This window comes from Myzus persicae, unplaced genomic scaffold (genome assembly GCF_001856785.1).
Source record: "Myzus persicae strain clone G006 unplaced genomic scaffold, MPER_G0061.0, whole genome shotgun sequence".
NCBI lineage: Eukaryota > Metazoa > Arthropoda > Insecta > Hemiptera > Aphididae > Myzus > Myzus persicae.
Window position 1 is genome coordinate 157,813 of NW_019104156.1, and position 16,930 is coordinate 174,742.

A 16,930-nucleotide genomic window follows, 5' to 3' on the forward strand; every position below is an offset into this window, starting at 1 on the left:
AACAAATAACAATATGTACTCACTAATGCAGGTGTACTGGAATATCTACCTAGTTTATGGTTCTCAATAATTTATTGAAACATTTTATCTCGTTGTATAATAATAACTAGCTGTCTAGATGTTTAAAATAATATAACCACCTATTATTTCAATATTTTTTTTAGTATTTAATATCCATTAGAAATACTAAAATCAAAGCTTAATAACACTTGTTGTTCCATTCTAACTATACATTTAATATAATTAAATATGAATCTATATATTATGCATATATATTATACATATATTTATTTATTTTACATGAAAAAATATTGTTGAATGAAATGAAGTACCTGTGTTAAAGTTGAAACCACACTGCCAATTATAAAGGATGCCAAACCTTAAAAAAAATATTAAGCCGCATCAAATCCAAAAACAGAATGACAGAAACTCATCAACATATTCAAACATATACTGTACCACCTGCACCTCACAGAAGAGGACATGGAGCTCAAACCCAAAAGAAAAACCCTCATATGCCGAAACCACAGCGAACACCCCACCACCCAATCAACCTCTGTAAATCGTCACCAATTTTCCGAACGAGATAAAATTAGTCCTAAGCCCCCTCCTAGCTGCTAGAGCAGCTAGAATGCTTAATAAACAAAATCCCACTCCCCATCGCTCCCACTCCACGCACTGATACCTTCCTATGGTAAGTTATACCATATTTAATATATAACTTCCTAATTGTATTAATAAACTTGTAATAGCATGTAATATGTTGACACATTTAAAAAATATAATGAATAAAAAAAAACTTTTCTTTTTCATGTCGGAAATTTTGAGCACTATAAAAAACCAACGGTTTTAAAATGATATCAAATCTGTAAAAATAAATAGTTATTTCAAGGGTAAAATTTTATAAAAATATATAGTAGGTAGGTGATTATAAAGAGTTAATACTTTTTGGTAATTTAAATGCATTTGAAAAATTGTACAAAATACCGAAATTTATTCCTATTATCCGTAATTTTAAATAATAATATGATACAATGCTATTATATAAAAATAAACACTAAACTAAGACAAGTGTTCATCAACCATACACTGTTTACACTCTATAGTATATATCCTGTCCATATCAACTTTTTTTTATTGTAAATTAAATATTTGAAAAACTATCGAGTGACTAATATATATAAAATAAATCCTGGTAGTAAAAATATGATATAATAATCACCAAAATGAAGAATTGGGGAAACAATTAAAACACAGGCTAATAAGTAACGAGTAATAAATGCTGATAGCTAATTACTAATAAAGTAATAACTAATATTTCGTATTAATTTATTATATTAAAAAATAAAATGGAAAAAAAATCTAGTAATATGTTTGCTCAACACATTGTACCAGTGAGTGGGGAAAATATTACATTACTTTTAATAACGATTTTTGGCAAAACAATTAATAAACAATACCATATTACCATGAGCTTTTTATAAAATCAATTTATTCGAGTGGCTAGGTTTATAAATTATGGTTGCTGGTTATTCGATATTATGGCTTATTACTTATTAGTTATGATGTTCGTAGTGTACACTGTAACTACGTATTTGTTTTACGGCGCCAGTATACTGTATACCCACGCCACTTTGTGATTATATGGGTACCTGCGGTTGAGTTACGGTAACAAAGTTTCGAACATTCAACGATTTATCAACTATTTTTGTACGTGGAAAATATTTCACGTAACTATGTAGGAACTAAGAAGAACCTTTTATAAATTCTTGTGGTTTAAATAGAGGGAGTTATAGCTGCAATATAACTGTTATTATTCAATGTTATATTATTACAGATTTAAATTTCAAAGTAATAGTGTTCTTAAAAATAAAAAACCTAAATAACCACGATTCAAGAAGGCTGAGATTACACTTTTCTCGTCTTTATTAGCCAAGTTTATACTACCTTTATTATACACTAGGTAACTGCGTTGGGCATTTATTATTAAAATGTTTTCATTATTGGGCGTTATTCGGTTATTAAAAATAAAGTTTTATGTAAAATCGTAAAACTGGGCATATCCTAGGCTTTAACTACCTCTTAACTATAATCTCTCTCCGCATATAAGTGCATAAATAAGTGCATTATTATAATATAGCTTCAAAACTTTCAGGTTTGTCTCACAGCTTAATTTACTTGCTTCGTTTCGCAGTACCTACAAATAGTAATCATTTTTACACATTTTGATGTAAACTGACAAACTGCTTAATGTGATAATATTATTAAAGTAATAACAAAAAACATTTTAGTATTATATCCACATTCTCAGTGTCAATAAGAGTATATAGAGTATATTAAGATATATAATAATATAATATACAAAATATAAGTATTATATGAGATATATATGATATAATAAACACATAATATACTTGGTATTTTTTTTTATTAAATAAATAGAAGAAGTAAGTATTTTAATTATTTTGAAAATCCAGTCATACGATTTACATTGTAGATATATTTTTAAGTTTTAAACATATTTTACTTTTTTTTAACACATTTTAAATTGTGCTACTTAGTAGGTACCTGTTTATAATGTAATAATAATAACTGCTCAAGAACATAATAAAACGTAAACAAACAAATAGTGGTAGGTATGATAATGAAAACATTCCCATCATCATCTTCTAGTTTTACTTGATAACATCAAATTATGATCTATTATTTCATATGATTTGCAATACAGCTGTAGGTATACTATGGCTATTAATAATATGTAATAGTTCGTTATATTTTGTTAAAGTTTGTCAAAAAAAAAAAAACAAAATTAGCTACTATCAATAAATATACAAATTAAACTAATAATATTATTGTCAAGTGTTCACATAAAGGTAACACTAACACATTTATAAAATCTAATTAGTTTACACAGCAAAAATTATTTGAATTAATTTTTTTCAGAGAGAGACATACATGTGTACCTATACAAATCTATTTATATGATATATAAATATATAAATATACATATTAAATCTTCTTCACTCAATTTACCGTGTCTGTAACATATTAATTGTTTTACACATTGTACATTAAAATGTAAAAAAAAAGAATATTTTTACAAAACTCCATGTCTCTCTCTTTCCTGTTTCTTATAAATATTAAATACCTATACATGTCTAAATGTAATTAATGTAATTAATCAATCGTATGAATGATACATTTTTTTCAATTAAAAAATTATTCCAAGCGATAAATACATATATAATTTATATTAAAAGTTAACCTAAATTATATTGTAATTTATTAATCCCCTAAGAAAAATTATTGTCGAGGTTTACATAAAATTCAAATTTGACTCGTAGTCCTTAATAATAAAGAACAACAATTATTATAATAATAGTAATAATAATTTAAAAAAAAACGTTTAATAATGTGATAATTATTGTCACCAAAAACACAGATTTGTTTCTTATTCTTATAAAATATTACACGAGATAGATATATATTATTATCATACATCAATAAAAAATAGGTAGGTACACGGGAAATCGATTTATTTTATTTTATTTTGTAGGTTTGTGTGTGGGTTAACGAAAAATGTTAAACTGCTTAATAATTGTATGGACTAAGATGTTTTCCTAACGTAATATAATGTTTTATTGTACTCTTATTTGTTTTCGATATATTTTGACTAAAACTTTTTTCTTCACCGTATCACCGCATATTGTACAGCTGAATGCTAATTGCTAATATTCGAGTATTTTATAAAAATAAATACCTAAAAATGATTAAAGTACCCACACACATTTACATAAAGAATACGTTTTATATATTCCCGGTACCGTTAAAATAATGTTAACTGCTTATAAATATAACTTTCCTTAGATATAATAATAATATAATATGTAGGTAGTAATACTTAAAATACATTATAATAATATTATACTTAAGACTTAAAACACATAATATAAAACTTAACCGATGAAACTTTTAACATGCTCTCGTCAAAAACAAAATATAATTCTATAAATTATAATAGAGTGTAAACAAAACAATAAAACGAATTAATGCTGAATGGATTTAGGACGAAACTTGAAATGGATAGATAATAAATAATAATAATATGATTATATACACTACGTTACGATATACATCCCACATAATCATTATGATCATATTACGCATTTCACCAAATTAAAAATAAAATTGTGTATTTATCTTTTTAACTCAATTATTTATTACATCATAGTCTAGACTCTAGGACCACCTGGGTGGTAGTTTAGATTCTTGTTTAGATAATTATACTCTCGGGGGTGGGCTATTAGATGTTTATTTCTTACTAATTTCAATTTTGGTAGTTCACAATTTATTTCTCTTATCCTGGATAATGTATATACGTTTTATGTATAAGCTTTTAAAAAAGGAAAATAACTCTGATGTATATAATATTATACTACCTACCTATATGGATGTAATAGGTATACGGTATTCAATGACATGTCACATGTATCAAGTGCCAGCTAATTTCTCGTTAGATAAATCCACTAATTTAAATTATTATATTTTATGACTGTATTGAATGTCAATTTTTTTTTACACAATATTCAATAGAAAAATATAATTTATCAGAAAATAACCATTTTATAGTTTTGTGTAACGCGTATAAAATTTAATGTATTATGTATTATGTAATCACTTTTAGATATCAATATAAACATAATATCTTAAATCATAATATTATGTGTTGTATTATTAGACTTGCATCTAGAAAAAAAAATTGGGAGGACGAATAATTAGCTATTAATTACTGTAGGTACATTTCTTTAATATTTTTATTGTTTATATATTTGTCAAGAGCAAAATCAGATAAAAATAAAAAAGTACTTAAACATTTACAGCTTGACGAGAGAACTGAAGTACAGCGTATGATGTTCTATTATTATTATTTTATATTATATATTTTATATTGTATATTAATTTATTATCATCTGCACATAGGTACAATAACCATATTAATAGGTATATGAATTACGTAAATAGTTCGTTACAAAAAATTATATAAAAACGATTAACATAATATATTAAACGTAATAACCACTTAAAACATATATTTTATTGTCAATAATTACCTATATTATATTTTATAGTAAGCTTATTCCTTAAAATGTAATCGACTAAAACCTAGAAAATATTATTGTCATTTTGTATCAACATTCAGTATATTGGTTTAAAGTTCAAACGTTACGATTACATAATATTATAATATTTTAATATTCTATTATATTATAGAATGGGATACGCGAAGAATTTGGATGAACGGTTACACATTTATAATATTATTATTATTAATAAATAATTATTACGATGACGGCTTGTGCGTATGGGTGTATTCGCAAATATCACTCGAGAATCGGCTCCTCTCTTAGATATTTATATTATGTTATTCGAGATTATAATATAATATTTTGAGCAATATTTTTCATAGATTTGATCGGCTATATCGAATTCGTAAGTCGTAACTAAAGTCGTAATCGTTAAAATATAAATGTTAATATTATTGTTGTAAATTACAATATATTATATTATTATAAATAGTGTGTGCTGTCGAAAAATTGTGGAATAACAAATTCATCGACACTCGAATTGACTGAGACGTAGTGTCGTAAATAATATTATTATGATTCGTAATCGAATTGACGATTTATGTCATTTTTAAATTTCTATAAATTGGAGTATATATTATATTATGACCAGGGCTGTGAACTTAATGCATTTGAATGGTTTTTATGCAACACTGTATAAAAAAATGGATTCGGCCAACATTTGTTTTGATTTATTCATAGTTTAAATACGAAATCGAATTTTGCATACTTGACGGGTCAGGACATATAATTGTACGTTTTTCATGATTAATTCGTATCACTTCTTATTTTCTTAAAATGTTTTTCTTTTCAGTCTAAATGTCTATAATCCAAAAGATTATAACATGATGTGTCAAGTGTTTCATTTTTTCAAAACATTTGCGAGATACGAGTAAGTGCGTCGTAATTAAATTTAAAAAAATGTATTGTAAACCATTTTTAATTATTATTTATTAATAAAGACGTTTTCATAGAGCATTTTTTGAATTTAAAGGGTATATTTTTGTATATTTTGAATTTGTAGTGCATATTACTTTTTAGTGCATTAAATTCGCAGCTCTGATTATGACGTATTTTTCGTATACGAATCGTTAAGAGTTGTCGTGACGTTTATATTACGTCACGACATTTATTGGGTATAACTGAATGTTATTATTAATTTATTTTTCAACTTTAGAAGTGAGCGAATCTGTTTATAATTGTATGCTGTGCGTCTTATTACTTGGATATTGTTTAGGTGGGCGTCTATGGATCATCACTTTTCTTTTCGAGTTCTTGAAACGACGTTTCTCATTCAAAATCCTTCTACCTCTTCTGGTTTATCATTTGTAATAAAGACAAAAAATTTACTTAATATTGGATTTTTATGCTGAACATGGAGCCGAAGAGTTGGTTGTCGTGTTACACATATATGCGCAAACGTCATGTGCCATATCTGTAGAAAAATAATATTATATTATAGACGGCGGAGGTTGAATTTTTCAGAATGTTTATTTATTTTCATCGAAATTACGAAATAGTTTGACTACGAATTAACGTGTGTTATAAAATGTTTACCTATACATCTACATACTACATTGCGACAAATATCGAACAAACAGAACACCTGATATCATAATAAATTATAATCTTTGTTTGTCGATAACGATGCCGACATGCTGTAAGATGATTTAATTAGTATTTATCTAATTACTTGTTTTGTATTATTGTGGAAACCGAACTACAATTTATTGCATTCGCGAAACTCTTCTCGTCAGCCGACGGCCACCCTTCTTTTTTGTTGTGCGAATTCTGTTGGGATATCCCAGAAATACCACTACTGTTATATTATTATAATAATATTGTTTTTTTTAAGGCGGCGGCGAGGTCTCTTTTGTATGTCTATCGGAGAAAATAATTACCAGCAAAGAAGCTTAATAATATACAATATTGAATTTACGACTTAACCGTACGAACTAAATGTATAATAGTATACTAAATTCTAATATATTCTACTTACAACGATCTACCGTTAAAAGTGCGTAATAATGTATAATATTATACATTAAATTATGTTACCTATATTATTATAATTTATAATAATATGCCTTAACGTCTACAGCGAAAATCCACACAATTATTAGTTTACTATGTGCACAATTAATGATATTATACAAATGATATGTTTGGTTTTGCTTGATATTCTTAATGTTGGGTAAACTGCATTTTCGTTTTACGTTTAGTTTGTGCGTTGAACACGGTCGGTGTGTCTCTGTTCTTGATTTTATAATATTTATAACTTTTTGATAATATATAGGTAAGTAGTATTGCTCGTAAGAGAACCAGGTACCGCTTTTAAAAATAGTATTAGGTATTATTGCTATTTGCCCTATAGATGACAAACAATAATGAACACCATTCGATATCCAAATTAACGGGATTAACGTGTTTTGTTTGTCGTTATCGGTGTTAGTTCACCTGTAACCGTCGCCGACCTCCGTCGTCGCCCGCAAGTCAGATGCGATAAGATGGCCATGAAGTGTGAAACATTCGAACATCAAACTTACTATATTATAGTACGTACCTGGTACCTATCTGCTATTTTAATAAATTAAGTTAATATTTTTTCTACATAGTATTAAATCGAATAGCAAATCAAAAGTTTTTGATCGAAAATAGACCAATCTATGAGTATAACGATAATATTGGTACTCGTATATTAATGTATACTCAAGTTTAATAAATAAATTATATTCTAAATAGCGAATCTAAATCAATAACAGACGTCGTCATCATTGTATAATATTATGAAAGACTGATATATGATTTTATTTCATATTATTAATATCGTAATACTACATTTTTCAGAAGTATTTTATTTTTAATCGTTAAAAATAGAAATGAACAAACCCACCACACATTTTCTGTATTCATTCGTTTCGTTTTAATTGTTTCGGTAGACGGTAGGTACCTTCAGCTATTGAATAATACTACTGTAATCGGTCAAATGTTTCAATGTCAGACTCGGGATGGTCGCGAACACTGGGACAGGTGCTTTGGACGACGGCGTGCCAACTCACAAATCACGGACGTAAAAACGGAAAGCACATAATATAGTAAGGTATTAAAATATGCGACAGCGAAGATTGATAGAAATTCGCTCGCATCGTATGTTGTCCTATATTATATAGTTGTTGTAGTTGTAGGTATCGAAATATCAATTAAAAACATTAGTTGTCGAAACGACGGGCTCCCGAACGCCGGAGACGAAAACGTTTAATTAAAAAAAAAAAATTATTATTCTATGTACACACGCGACTATAATAATATTATTAAGCCCACCGTACTAATCGTACGGTAATAAATGCGACGAAACTGTGGTAAGACTGTTCAGTGGCATGCACAGAAAAGGTACGAAAAATGTCGTCCGAAGATAACATTTTTTTTATACGGACGGTAAGTAATAATATCGTTATTCTCGCGGTCAACAAACGTTCACGTCACTGGTGTTCGGAGATCTCCGACGTCGACGACGGTGGCGGCGGCGGCGGACGTCGAGTGTTGTACCATTATTATTGTTATTAGTCGGTGGTGGTATTGTTGTGATTAGGCCGCCGCCGCCGCTCCTCCGTCATCACCGTCGGGCCGCTATTTACCGGATCGTACGCATCACAGTAAACTAATCGTGAATATCCGCTGGACGACGGCTACAAGAGCGGTGAAAAGCGCGCACGTCCACGGCAGACCGCCGCGCTGGTTGCTGGCCGCGGCGTTCTTGTCGTCGTTCCACTTGTACCCGGGGTCGACCACGTGGATTTTCCATCCCACGAAAGTCTGTGAATAGCTCTGCGAAATTTACAAAAACAAAAACACTGCACGTGAAACGGTGTCATTTAAAAGATGGTGCGTGGTTGGGGTTAGGTTGGGTGCACAATACCACGGTCGAACTCATATTTTGACCGTTATACCGAGTTTTCAAACGTCACTCGCCATTTTTATATTGTCGTATACGCGGGTGTACTACCAACTTCACGGACGCGCGGTGTCCCGTGAGTTAGTTTACCCATTGCGATATCTCCTGAATGAATGGCGATATCATAATGTGTTTTGTTTTTTTTATAAGATTCACAGCGGGTACAACGACTACACGTATTGCATATTTTTATTTAATTCAATGTTTTGGTTAAAATGTTTTAAAAATGATTCTTTATTTAATTATTTTCAAAAATCTTCACGGGACAGTCTGTATCTATATTTTTGTAAGTAATATTATAGTATAGTTAGTACGTATTATTTGCGTTGAGTACCATACCCGATATTTATATGATTTGTATTCTAGGCTTGAATATTTTAAACTCATTAATTTTACACGCTTTTATACGATGTGTATCTCATATCCTCATATATATCTGATAATTAAAATTATATTAGGTACATAAATTACTCTTTATTAAATGTTATTTCTTAACAATTTGTTGGATATGATTTATTCCTATTGGAATATTGAAATTACTATACAACTATAATATTATTATGTGGTTATATTATACTCAACGAGTGACTAAGTCGCTTATGCCTAAAAATAATATTACCGATGATAAGGCGTTGTGTCTTCGTAATTTCTTCTAAATGAAATATAATAATATTTAAAAACCACACTTGATTTATATAATTTTAAAACTGCCGAATGTTTGAATAAATATTTTTAAGAAAAAAAAATAGTTATCTTAGATATATCTAGAAGAATACCTATCTTCACTGTATTGTACATAAGCATTGTTATCCTTCTATTCAAAATTATTTTGTGTAACTTCAATTTTTCAACTAAATTGCATTTCCCTAGCTAAAAAAAATGAATTATAATTTCACCTGATAGTAGACCAGATCCGGTGTTTCTTCAGCCACCGTCCAGTTTAGTAAGCCAACGTTACCATTTTCACACGATAATTTCAAAGAGTCAAGAAAGGCGTTGAAGGTTTCCATTTCTGATGAACGGTCGTAAGACTTAAATTTGAATTCACAATATCGACCGGCTAAAACAATAACAACACACAGTATAAGTAGTATGTGTGTATATATATATATATATATATAGATTACATTTAATTATAATTTTCCAAATTTTTGGGAACAAATAAGCATAATCTATCTTATTGCCTACTAATAGATAAATAAATAATAGTTACAATAAAAAAATTAATAATATAAGATATAAAAAATGTGTGGTTTCCGCTCAAAATCGTTTTTCGTGCGCAATGATTAAAATCATTGAATTCCCGTTTAACATATCTATTACAGTGACCTGATATCAAAATATACTATACGGCAGAGCGAATTTTCCGGTTTTTTTTATTATGTAATTAAACAATCAAGGGGCTCGAATTTCATCTTAGATTCAGAGTGGAATGAATTAGTAATACAATATAATACATGGCTTTTATTTATTTTATTTTGTAAATTGCTTAAATTTTAGATCTTAATATTTTTGAATATATATATCAATAATAGCATTCAAGCCTAATTACATTAGTTATTAAATTATTGAGATACCTATTTAAAAAAGAGGAAGGAAAAACCCTTTTCTAGGGACAAGAAGCAACTTTAAGCACTTTCAAGTGAATTGGGTGGTATTCCGCATCCGAAAAGTACACTATATAAATCCGCGTATGTGTTTACAGTATTAATATTAACATAAAAAAGGTTTCATGTTAAACGTTTTACGAAACTATTGTAAAATAAATAAATGAATGTATATAGAATACCTGTAGTAGGAAAAGGTAATCCGTCAGAGTCGTAGACGATTCCGGCAAAGACCCGCTGTTTCCTCTGTTCCGCGTCGTCTTTCTGCCCGAATCCTCCTTCACTGCTGTCCGTGATGTAAAGCGGATGATAGTGTTCGCCTTTGTTGGGGTCATTCCCTTTACGAATTGTTAATTACATTCATTGAGTGTTTGCGTTTTAATCGATCTCGTTAATCATAATAGTAAATATTTGAATAATTTATGCAAACAATACCTACGTCTTGTGTATTGTACGCGCGTATACATAAATAATAAAATATTATTGTAATTAAATTACCTCCTTCGACAATGAACGTGTATGTCTGTCTCCTCTCCACGTAGATTTCAGGTATAAGTTTGTCGTTTATGTACCAGACGACGTCGCCCGTGGAATGCCCTAATATATTAACAATTATGGAAATATTGTTACACAGCTGATAATATTAGGTATGATTTTAATTTCACAACAATGTCCTGTTTATCATTACTAGCTAACTGATTATACTTTTTTCATCAGTTTTTAATTTTTTTATAGTAATACTGTTATTTATAACCATGTGTCTAAAATACTTCTATACTATGTAGATGGTATTAGACTTAGAAATAAATGATTCATTTCTTTGATTTTGAATCTAAGTCAATAACACTTCATTTTGGTTATTCATAAAACAACTCTGAATTTCTGATAATATTATGGTATGGATTTTAATTCCGTCGGTTCTTAAATAACCATGTTATGCTTAAAACATACTCACATAATACATTTTAATGAATTATAAAAACATTTTGAAATCTTTAATTGCATCTATAAAATGTATGTTAAATTCTTACCAGTAATAGCCATGTAACCCCGAGCGCCACCTGATGGCCCGAGCTTGGCTCTAAACTCTTTCTCGCCAATGATGATGTTAGGCGGCCAAGCGGACAGCTCCGTGTCATCGTCCAGATTGAATAGGGAAACCGAACACGAGTGATCGTCCCTGGAGTTGAAATTTATTCGTATTTCGTCTGCGAACACCATTAAGATTTGGTCATTGTTGGGATTAGGTTAGAAAGTTTTCGTTTTGGAGGTGGGTCCTTTTTGGAGGGGTTAACAACTTAAAATGCCCAAGTCCTCTATGTTATACATTTTTTTCAGTGAATAGGTACCTATTTAAAATCACAACAATATCGAAATAATATAGATTTTATTTTTTTGGTGTAACTAAAAACGTTGATAACCGTATAGACACTTGAAATACTTACTTTAGATTGTCACCAAATATTTATATTGACATTTTCGATACACGGAAAATTTTCAAATTTTTTTTTAATCATCTTTTATTTGTTACTGATATCCATGAGAATTTTTTCTAATTTTGTAAATTATTTTTCAGTTAGAAACACATAAGTTTTCCTTTCATAGCTAACATTAGACATTTGAACAGAAGATTCCCAATAAGTTTTTCTTTCTCCATCGGAAAAAAAAATGTTCACTGGAAAGGTAAGCTAATAGCCTTGGGATATTTTCGATTTTTATTAAAATTTTTTTTGATTATTAAAGTTGATTATTTATACAAGTATGCTAGAATGACACTATGTCTCTGCTCAGAATCATTTTTCGTATGCAATAATTTATTATTGAATTTAAATATAACACTTCCATTACAATGACATACTCGACAACAACTGTATAGAAAAGCGATATCCACTTGTCTACCTTTTTTCAAATTATTCAGTTAAGGGAATAACAATTTTAATAATGTTATTGTCGGTTTACCTTCTGCTTAATCGTGTGGTACACGGATTACCACTTACCACAATATACGAAATAATATAATGTAACATATTTTTCGAATACAAACACGATTGGCTAAATATTATATTAATAATATTATAAACAAACATCTATAGGTTTTTTAATTGTGTGTGTATAATTATGTATAAATCCGTAATTAAAGATCAATACGGAGGTGGTTATGGAGATTAAATTAACTCTACTAGTTAATTCAGGTAAATAATTGAGATAACATTATAAAAATTGTATTCATAAAGACAAAAGGAATCTTCAACAGCCGCACTGAAAAATTATTATGATTATATTATAGTATAGGTACATATACCTTTATGTATATTATAAAGGTATAATAACTTATAATAATGTATATCTATTTTTTCATTCATGCAGAAGGCACCTATAAGGTAGGTTTCCTAACCTATGTTATGTAGAAATATATTAAAAGCACTATGAAAATGCACGTTCGTAAAAATCAAAGTCAAATAACACAATAATAATTGACAATATGTTATAATAAAAAAAACGCGCGCGAACTGGATTATTGTGACACAGGTGTTTGTGTATGTTTGTGATAGCATTCTTCGACAACATTTTGGCGTTGAGTGATATGTGTCGATTGGTTTTATTTTTTCGAAATCGTTCTCAAACATTTCGAATCGAATATGATTTCGGCGAAGATACGAAAACCATATATTTGTGTACAAACAATAAATGTATAATATAAGACAAACAGACAATTTTTGCAATATCCGATAATGTACACTCGGATATGTTGAATCGGTGTTGTGTACTTAATTCAAAATTTTTTTTATATTTCAGCAGACCTCCTTCCTTGTAAAATATTCAAAATCTGCCACTGGTCCCTTGCAAAGTCTCTTCACCCCACCCGAACAACATATTTGACGAAGTGATAAATGAAATATCAGGGGTGGTCAGTGGTAAAAGATTTTCTAGCCACACATTATAATGAAAAATAATATGAAGAACAAGAAAAAGGAATAATACTTATTATCATAATATTATATCAGTAAACATTTTAAGACGTGAATTGCGGTTTGACCAATCCCGTTATATACTTATATAGTTATTATTATATAATTTAAGAGCCTTGAAAACGTTTATGGCGTTCGATTTTAGATTCTGAGAAAGTAGTAATAATAATTTACCTATAATTGTTTTACAGTGATAAGTGTTTTTTCTGTGTCTGTCTAAACTTTTTGAGTTTAGGGGGAGTAAAAATGTAAAAACTTTGAGGGTGGTGACGAATTTGGATCTACAGTTGTTACATTCAGGGGCCAAAAGTAAAACGATTTTCGGTCGTTTCAAAATATGAGATAAAAGAAAAACAACATTACGTAGAGAATTTTAGAAAGAAATCTAGACACAGTTTATCCTTCTCGGTAATCCGATATTATAACCTTAGTTACCTCTGGTCATGTCCTGGATGGCATGCGCGCCGGGCTGGTCGAAACTTCCCAGTGGGCCGATGGCTGCAATGACCAGTGCGGCCGCGTCCACGGGCACTGGCTGGTCATTGATGGGCTCGTTGGTCTGTACCGGCCGCCGGTACACGACGCATGTAACGCCGTTACGCCGAGTGCCGGTAACCAGAACCGCATCGTTCCTGCCCCCCAACCGCTCGTCCTGGCACACTCCGTTTTTGTCGTCGCACTCGGTGGTAGCAGATAGGTAATAGTCCTCCGCGTGGAACGAGTTCTTCGCCTGATTGTAGAACACTACCACCACGTCACCACCGATCATCGTCACGCTGCCGAGGTTAAATATTTATTAATTATACATATGATTGTTTGTATTTTGACATAAATATGTTTTTGGGCTGGCTACAACTTTATTTTTTTTCGATTTTCGTAACGCTTGTTACCATGGTACCCACCCCCTTCCAAGAAAACAAATTTATGATTCATAGATTTTCCTTGCAGAAGAAATGTATTAAATATGTTTAATATAGATACTGAACAGTCGACAGTCATATTTGTTTCGTTGATTGTATATTATTTTTTGGAGTATTATATAATAATAATATTCTGTATTATACTTATACATATTTACATATCAATATGAAATGTTATAAAAAATATGTCGTAAAGTCTATGCATTTATAATATACATAGGTACTAACCTATTTTGGTTGCCACTGAGACCAAATGCCATATATTGGTTTTCTCGTATCTTCCCGGTCAACTGCACTTGAACCCAATCGCCTTGCACTTCCCAGTGCACTTGTAATTTATCGGGTAATAGTTCTCGACAGTTGCTCATCTCCCAATGCCTTTCGGGATCTGAAGTAGTACTGCTCGTCTAAAGTAGCGTAAAACGTGATTGTTTGTTTTTTTCTAATTTTTATATTTTTTTTTTCGAGTGGAACAAAATATATGGTACAAAATGAATTGTAACCACTTAATATAAGCGTTAATTTTAATTACGATCAAATAGAAGAAAAAAATATCATTCAAGTTTGGGCCAACTCATTGAATCTTAATTTGTCTATACTAATAATAAGATAAAATTTGGTCTGGTTTATTAGGATTATTCAATGATATTAGTAATTTTTGAACATTGAGCCAAACATATATTATGCATTTAAGAATACTAAATTAGAGCTAAAAATATGATTAACATTTTTACTTACTGGATTGTACCACCATGTTGGCTTTAAATCCAAATTGCAGCACAAAATAAATACACACAAGTCAAAAACCATTATAATAATATATGAGTTGATAAATAGGTTTCATCATTAGTAATTAGTTTTATCAATGCAACTTTAAAAAACATAAACAATTTTGTGCTAGTAAACAAGACTTGAGCTTTTATAAGTCTTTTATAAACTCAAAGAGAATATATTTCTAAAACAAAATATGAATGTTTATGATTACTTATATTTTTTTAATATATAAGCATGGCATTTTCTAACCAAATATTTTGATAACATAGATTGAAAGATTTATAACGATGTATAACACACATTTATATTGATTTTTATTTGTATAATAATTTACCTTCGTAAGAATGTAGAAATATTACCAAATTAAAATCAGTATATTTAATAATTATTATATAATACGATTATTTGAAAATTGATAAAATATTTAATATTATTTTAAAACATAAAATATTTTCTTTCATCATTCATAATATATTCTTCTATTATGTAGAAATGGTTAGCTGTAATGAAGTTACGCTTGATTGTAGATAAAAAATAAATCAAATGATTTCGATTTTTTATGAAACAAATAATAATATTTAATATTAAAACGAATGTAAAAGTTTATACTTTCGTATAAAGGTAAATTTAACAATTTACAATTAAACTAATAATAGTAGAAAGAAACAAAATATGAGAGTATAATTCAATAATATCTACTGGGAAGGTTTGAATATATTATATATGAATAAAAAAGTTTTAAGCTAATGGATTTTTCGTAAAAATTTTATATCATTTATAAACCTGTATTTTTATGGACAAGGATAAAACACCAAAGATAATGGACACCCCCCCTCAAAAAAAAAAAAAAATTAATAATAATAATAAAAAAATATAAAAAGAGTCATATTCAACTGGAAATAAAACTGCTATAAAAAAAAATACAAATCATATTTTGTAAAACGCAGGTAGGCCACTGTATTAAAAAATAAAAAACTACTAACATAATCGATAAAAAAGTACAAACGTTAATATACTATATAGGTACTTAAGCAAAACGAAATAATATAATAATAATGATAAAAAAAAAAAATAATAATAATACATAACGACAATAATATTATAGTTAGTACGTTGTGTACGTATAGAATTGGCGGGAACAACCATGATGGTATGCGTGTCACAGAGTATGATAATAATGGTCGTTGGGATACCGCGGTACCGGGGCCAAGACTTCACGTCTGGTATGCGGGTAAGATCCGAAAACCCACAGGGGCGGCGGCGGCGGCGACCACGTCTGATGGCGCCGCGGTTTTTTCGACGGCCCCACAGTCGTCGGCCTGCCGCCCGAGCCCTGACCACCACCGCCGCCTCTGAGTCTACTACTCACGGTGAGCTTGGTCTGTCCCAACGCCGGCGGCACGTCCAAGTCGTCCGGTACGTTGACGTGACCGAAATTGTGCGTGTACTGCACGCACCAGACGGCCAGCCAATCGATCGAGTGCATCGTCAGGCTTCGTGGTAATTGGATTTCTATGTCTTCCCCCTGGTAGCCCTTCAGCGGTTCCAAGCTGAAAATACAAACAAGTATACTATAATGCTCATT

General features: G+C 29.8%; 1 protein-coding gene across 4 annotated transcripts in view; it reads right to left on the reverse strand.

The window, feature by feature from the left end:
* Positions 1 to 6,330: 6,330 nt before the first annotated feature.
* The window catches only part of LOC111039458 (protein Skeletor, isoforms B/C), a 100,846-nt gene continuing 90,246 nt past the window's right edge, over positions 6,331 to 16,930 (reverse strand). For all 4 annotated transcript variants that reach the window (XM_022322990.1, XM_022322991.1, XM_022322992.1 and 1 more), the window contains exons 7-15: positions 16,715 to 16,895; positions 15,310 to 15,330; positions 14,800 to 14,978; positions 14,087 to 14,427; positions 11,714 to 11,890; positions 11,181 to 11,279; positions 10,865 to 11,020; positions 9,972 to 10,135; positions 6,331 to 8,948 (exon numbers count right to left, since the gene is read on the reverse strand). In XM_022322990.1, coding sequence (XP_022178682.1) covers positions 8,772 to 8,948; positions 9,972 to 10,135; positions 10,865 to 11,020; positions 11,181 to 11,279; positions 11,714 to 11,890; positions 14,087 to 14,427; positions 14,800 to 14,978; positions 15,310 to 15,330; positions 16,715 to 16,895 — 1,495 coding nt within the window. In that variant the 3' untranslated portion in view covers positions 6,331 to 8,771. The remainder of the gene's footprint in view (positions 8,949 to 9,971; positions 10,136 to 10,864; positions 11,021 to 11,180; positions 11,280 to 11,713; positions 11,891 to 14,086; positions 14,428 to 14,799; positions 14,979 to 15,309; positions 15,331 to 16,714; positions 16,896 to 16,930) is intronic.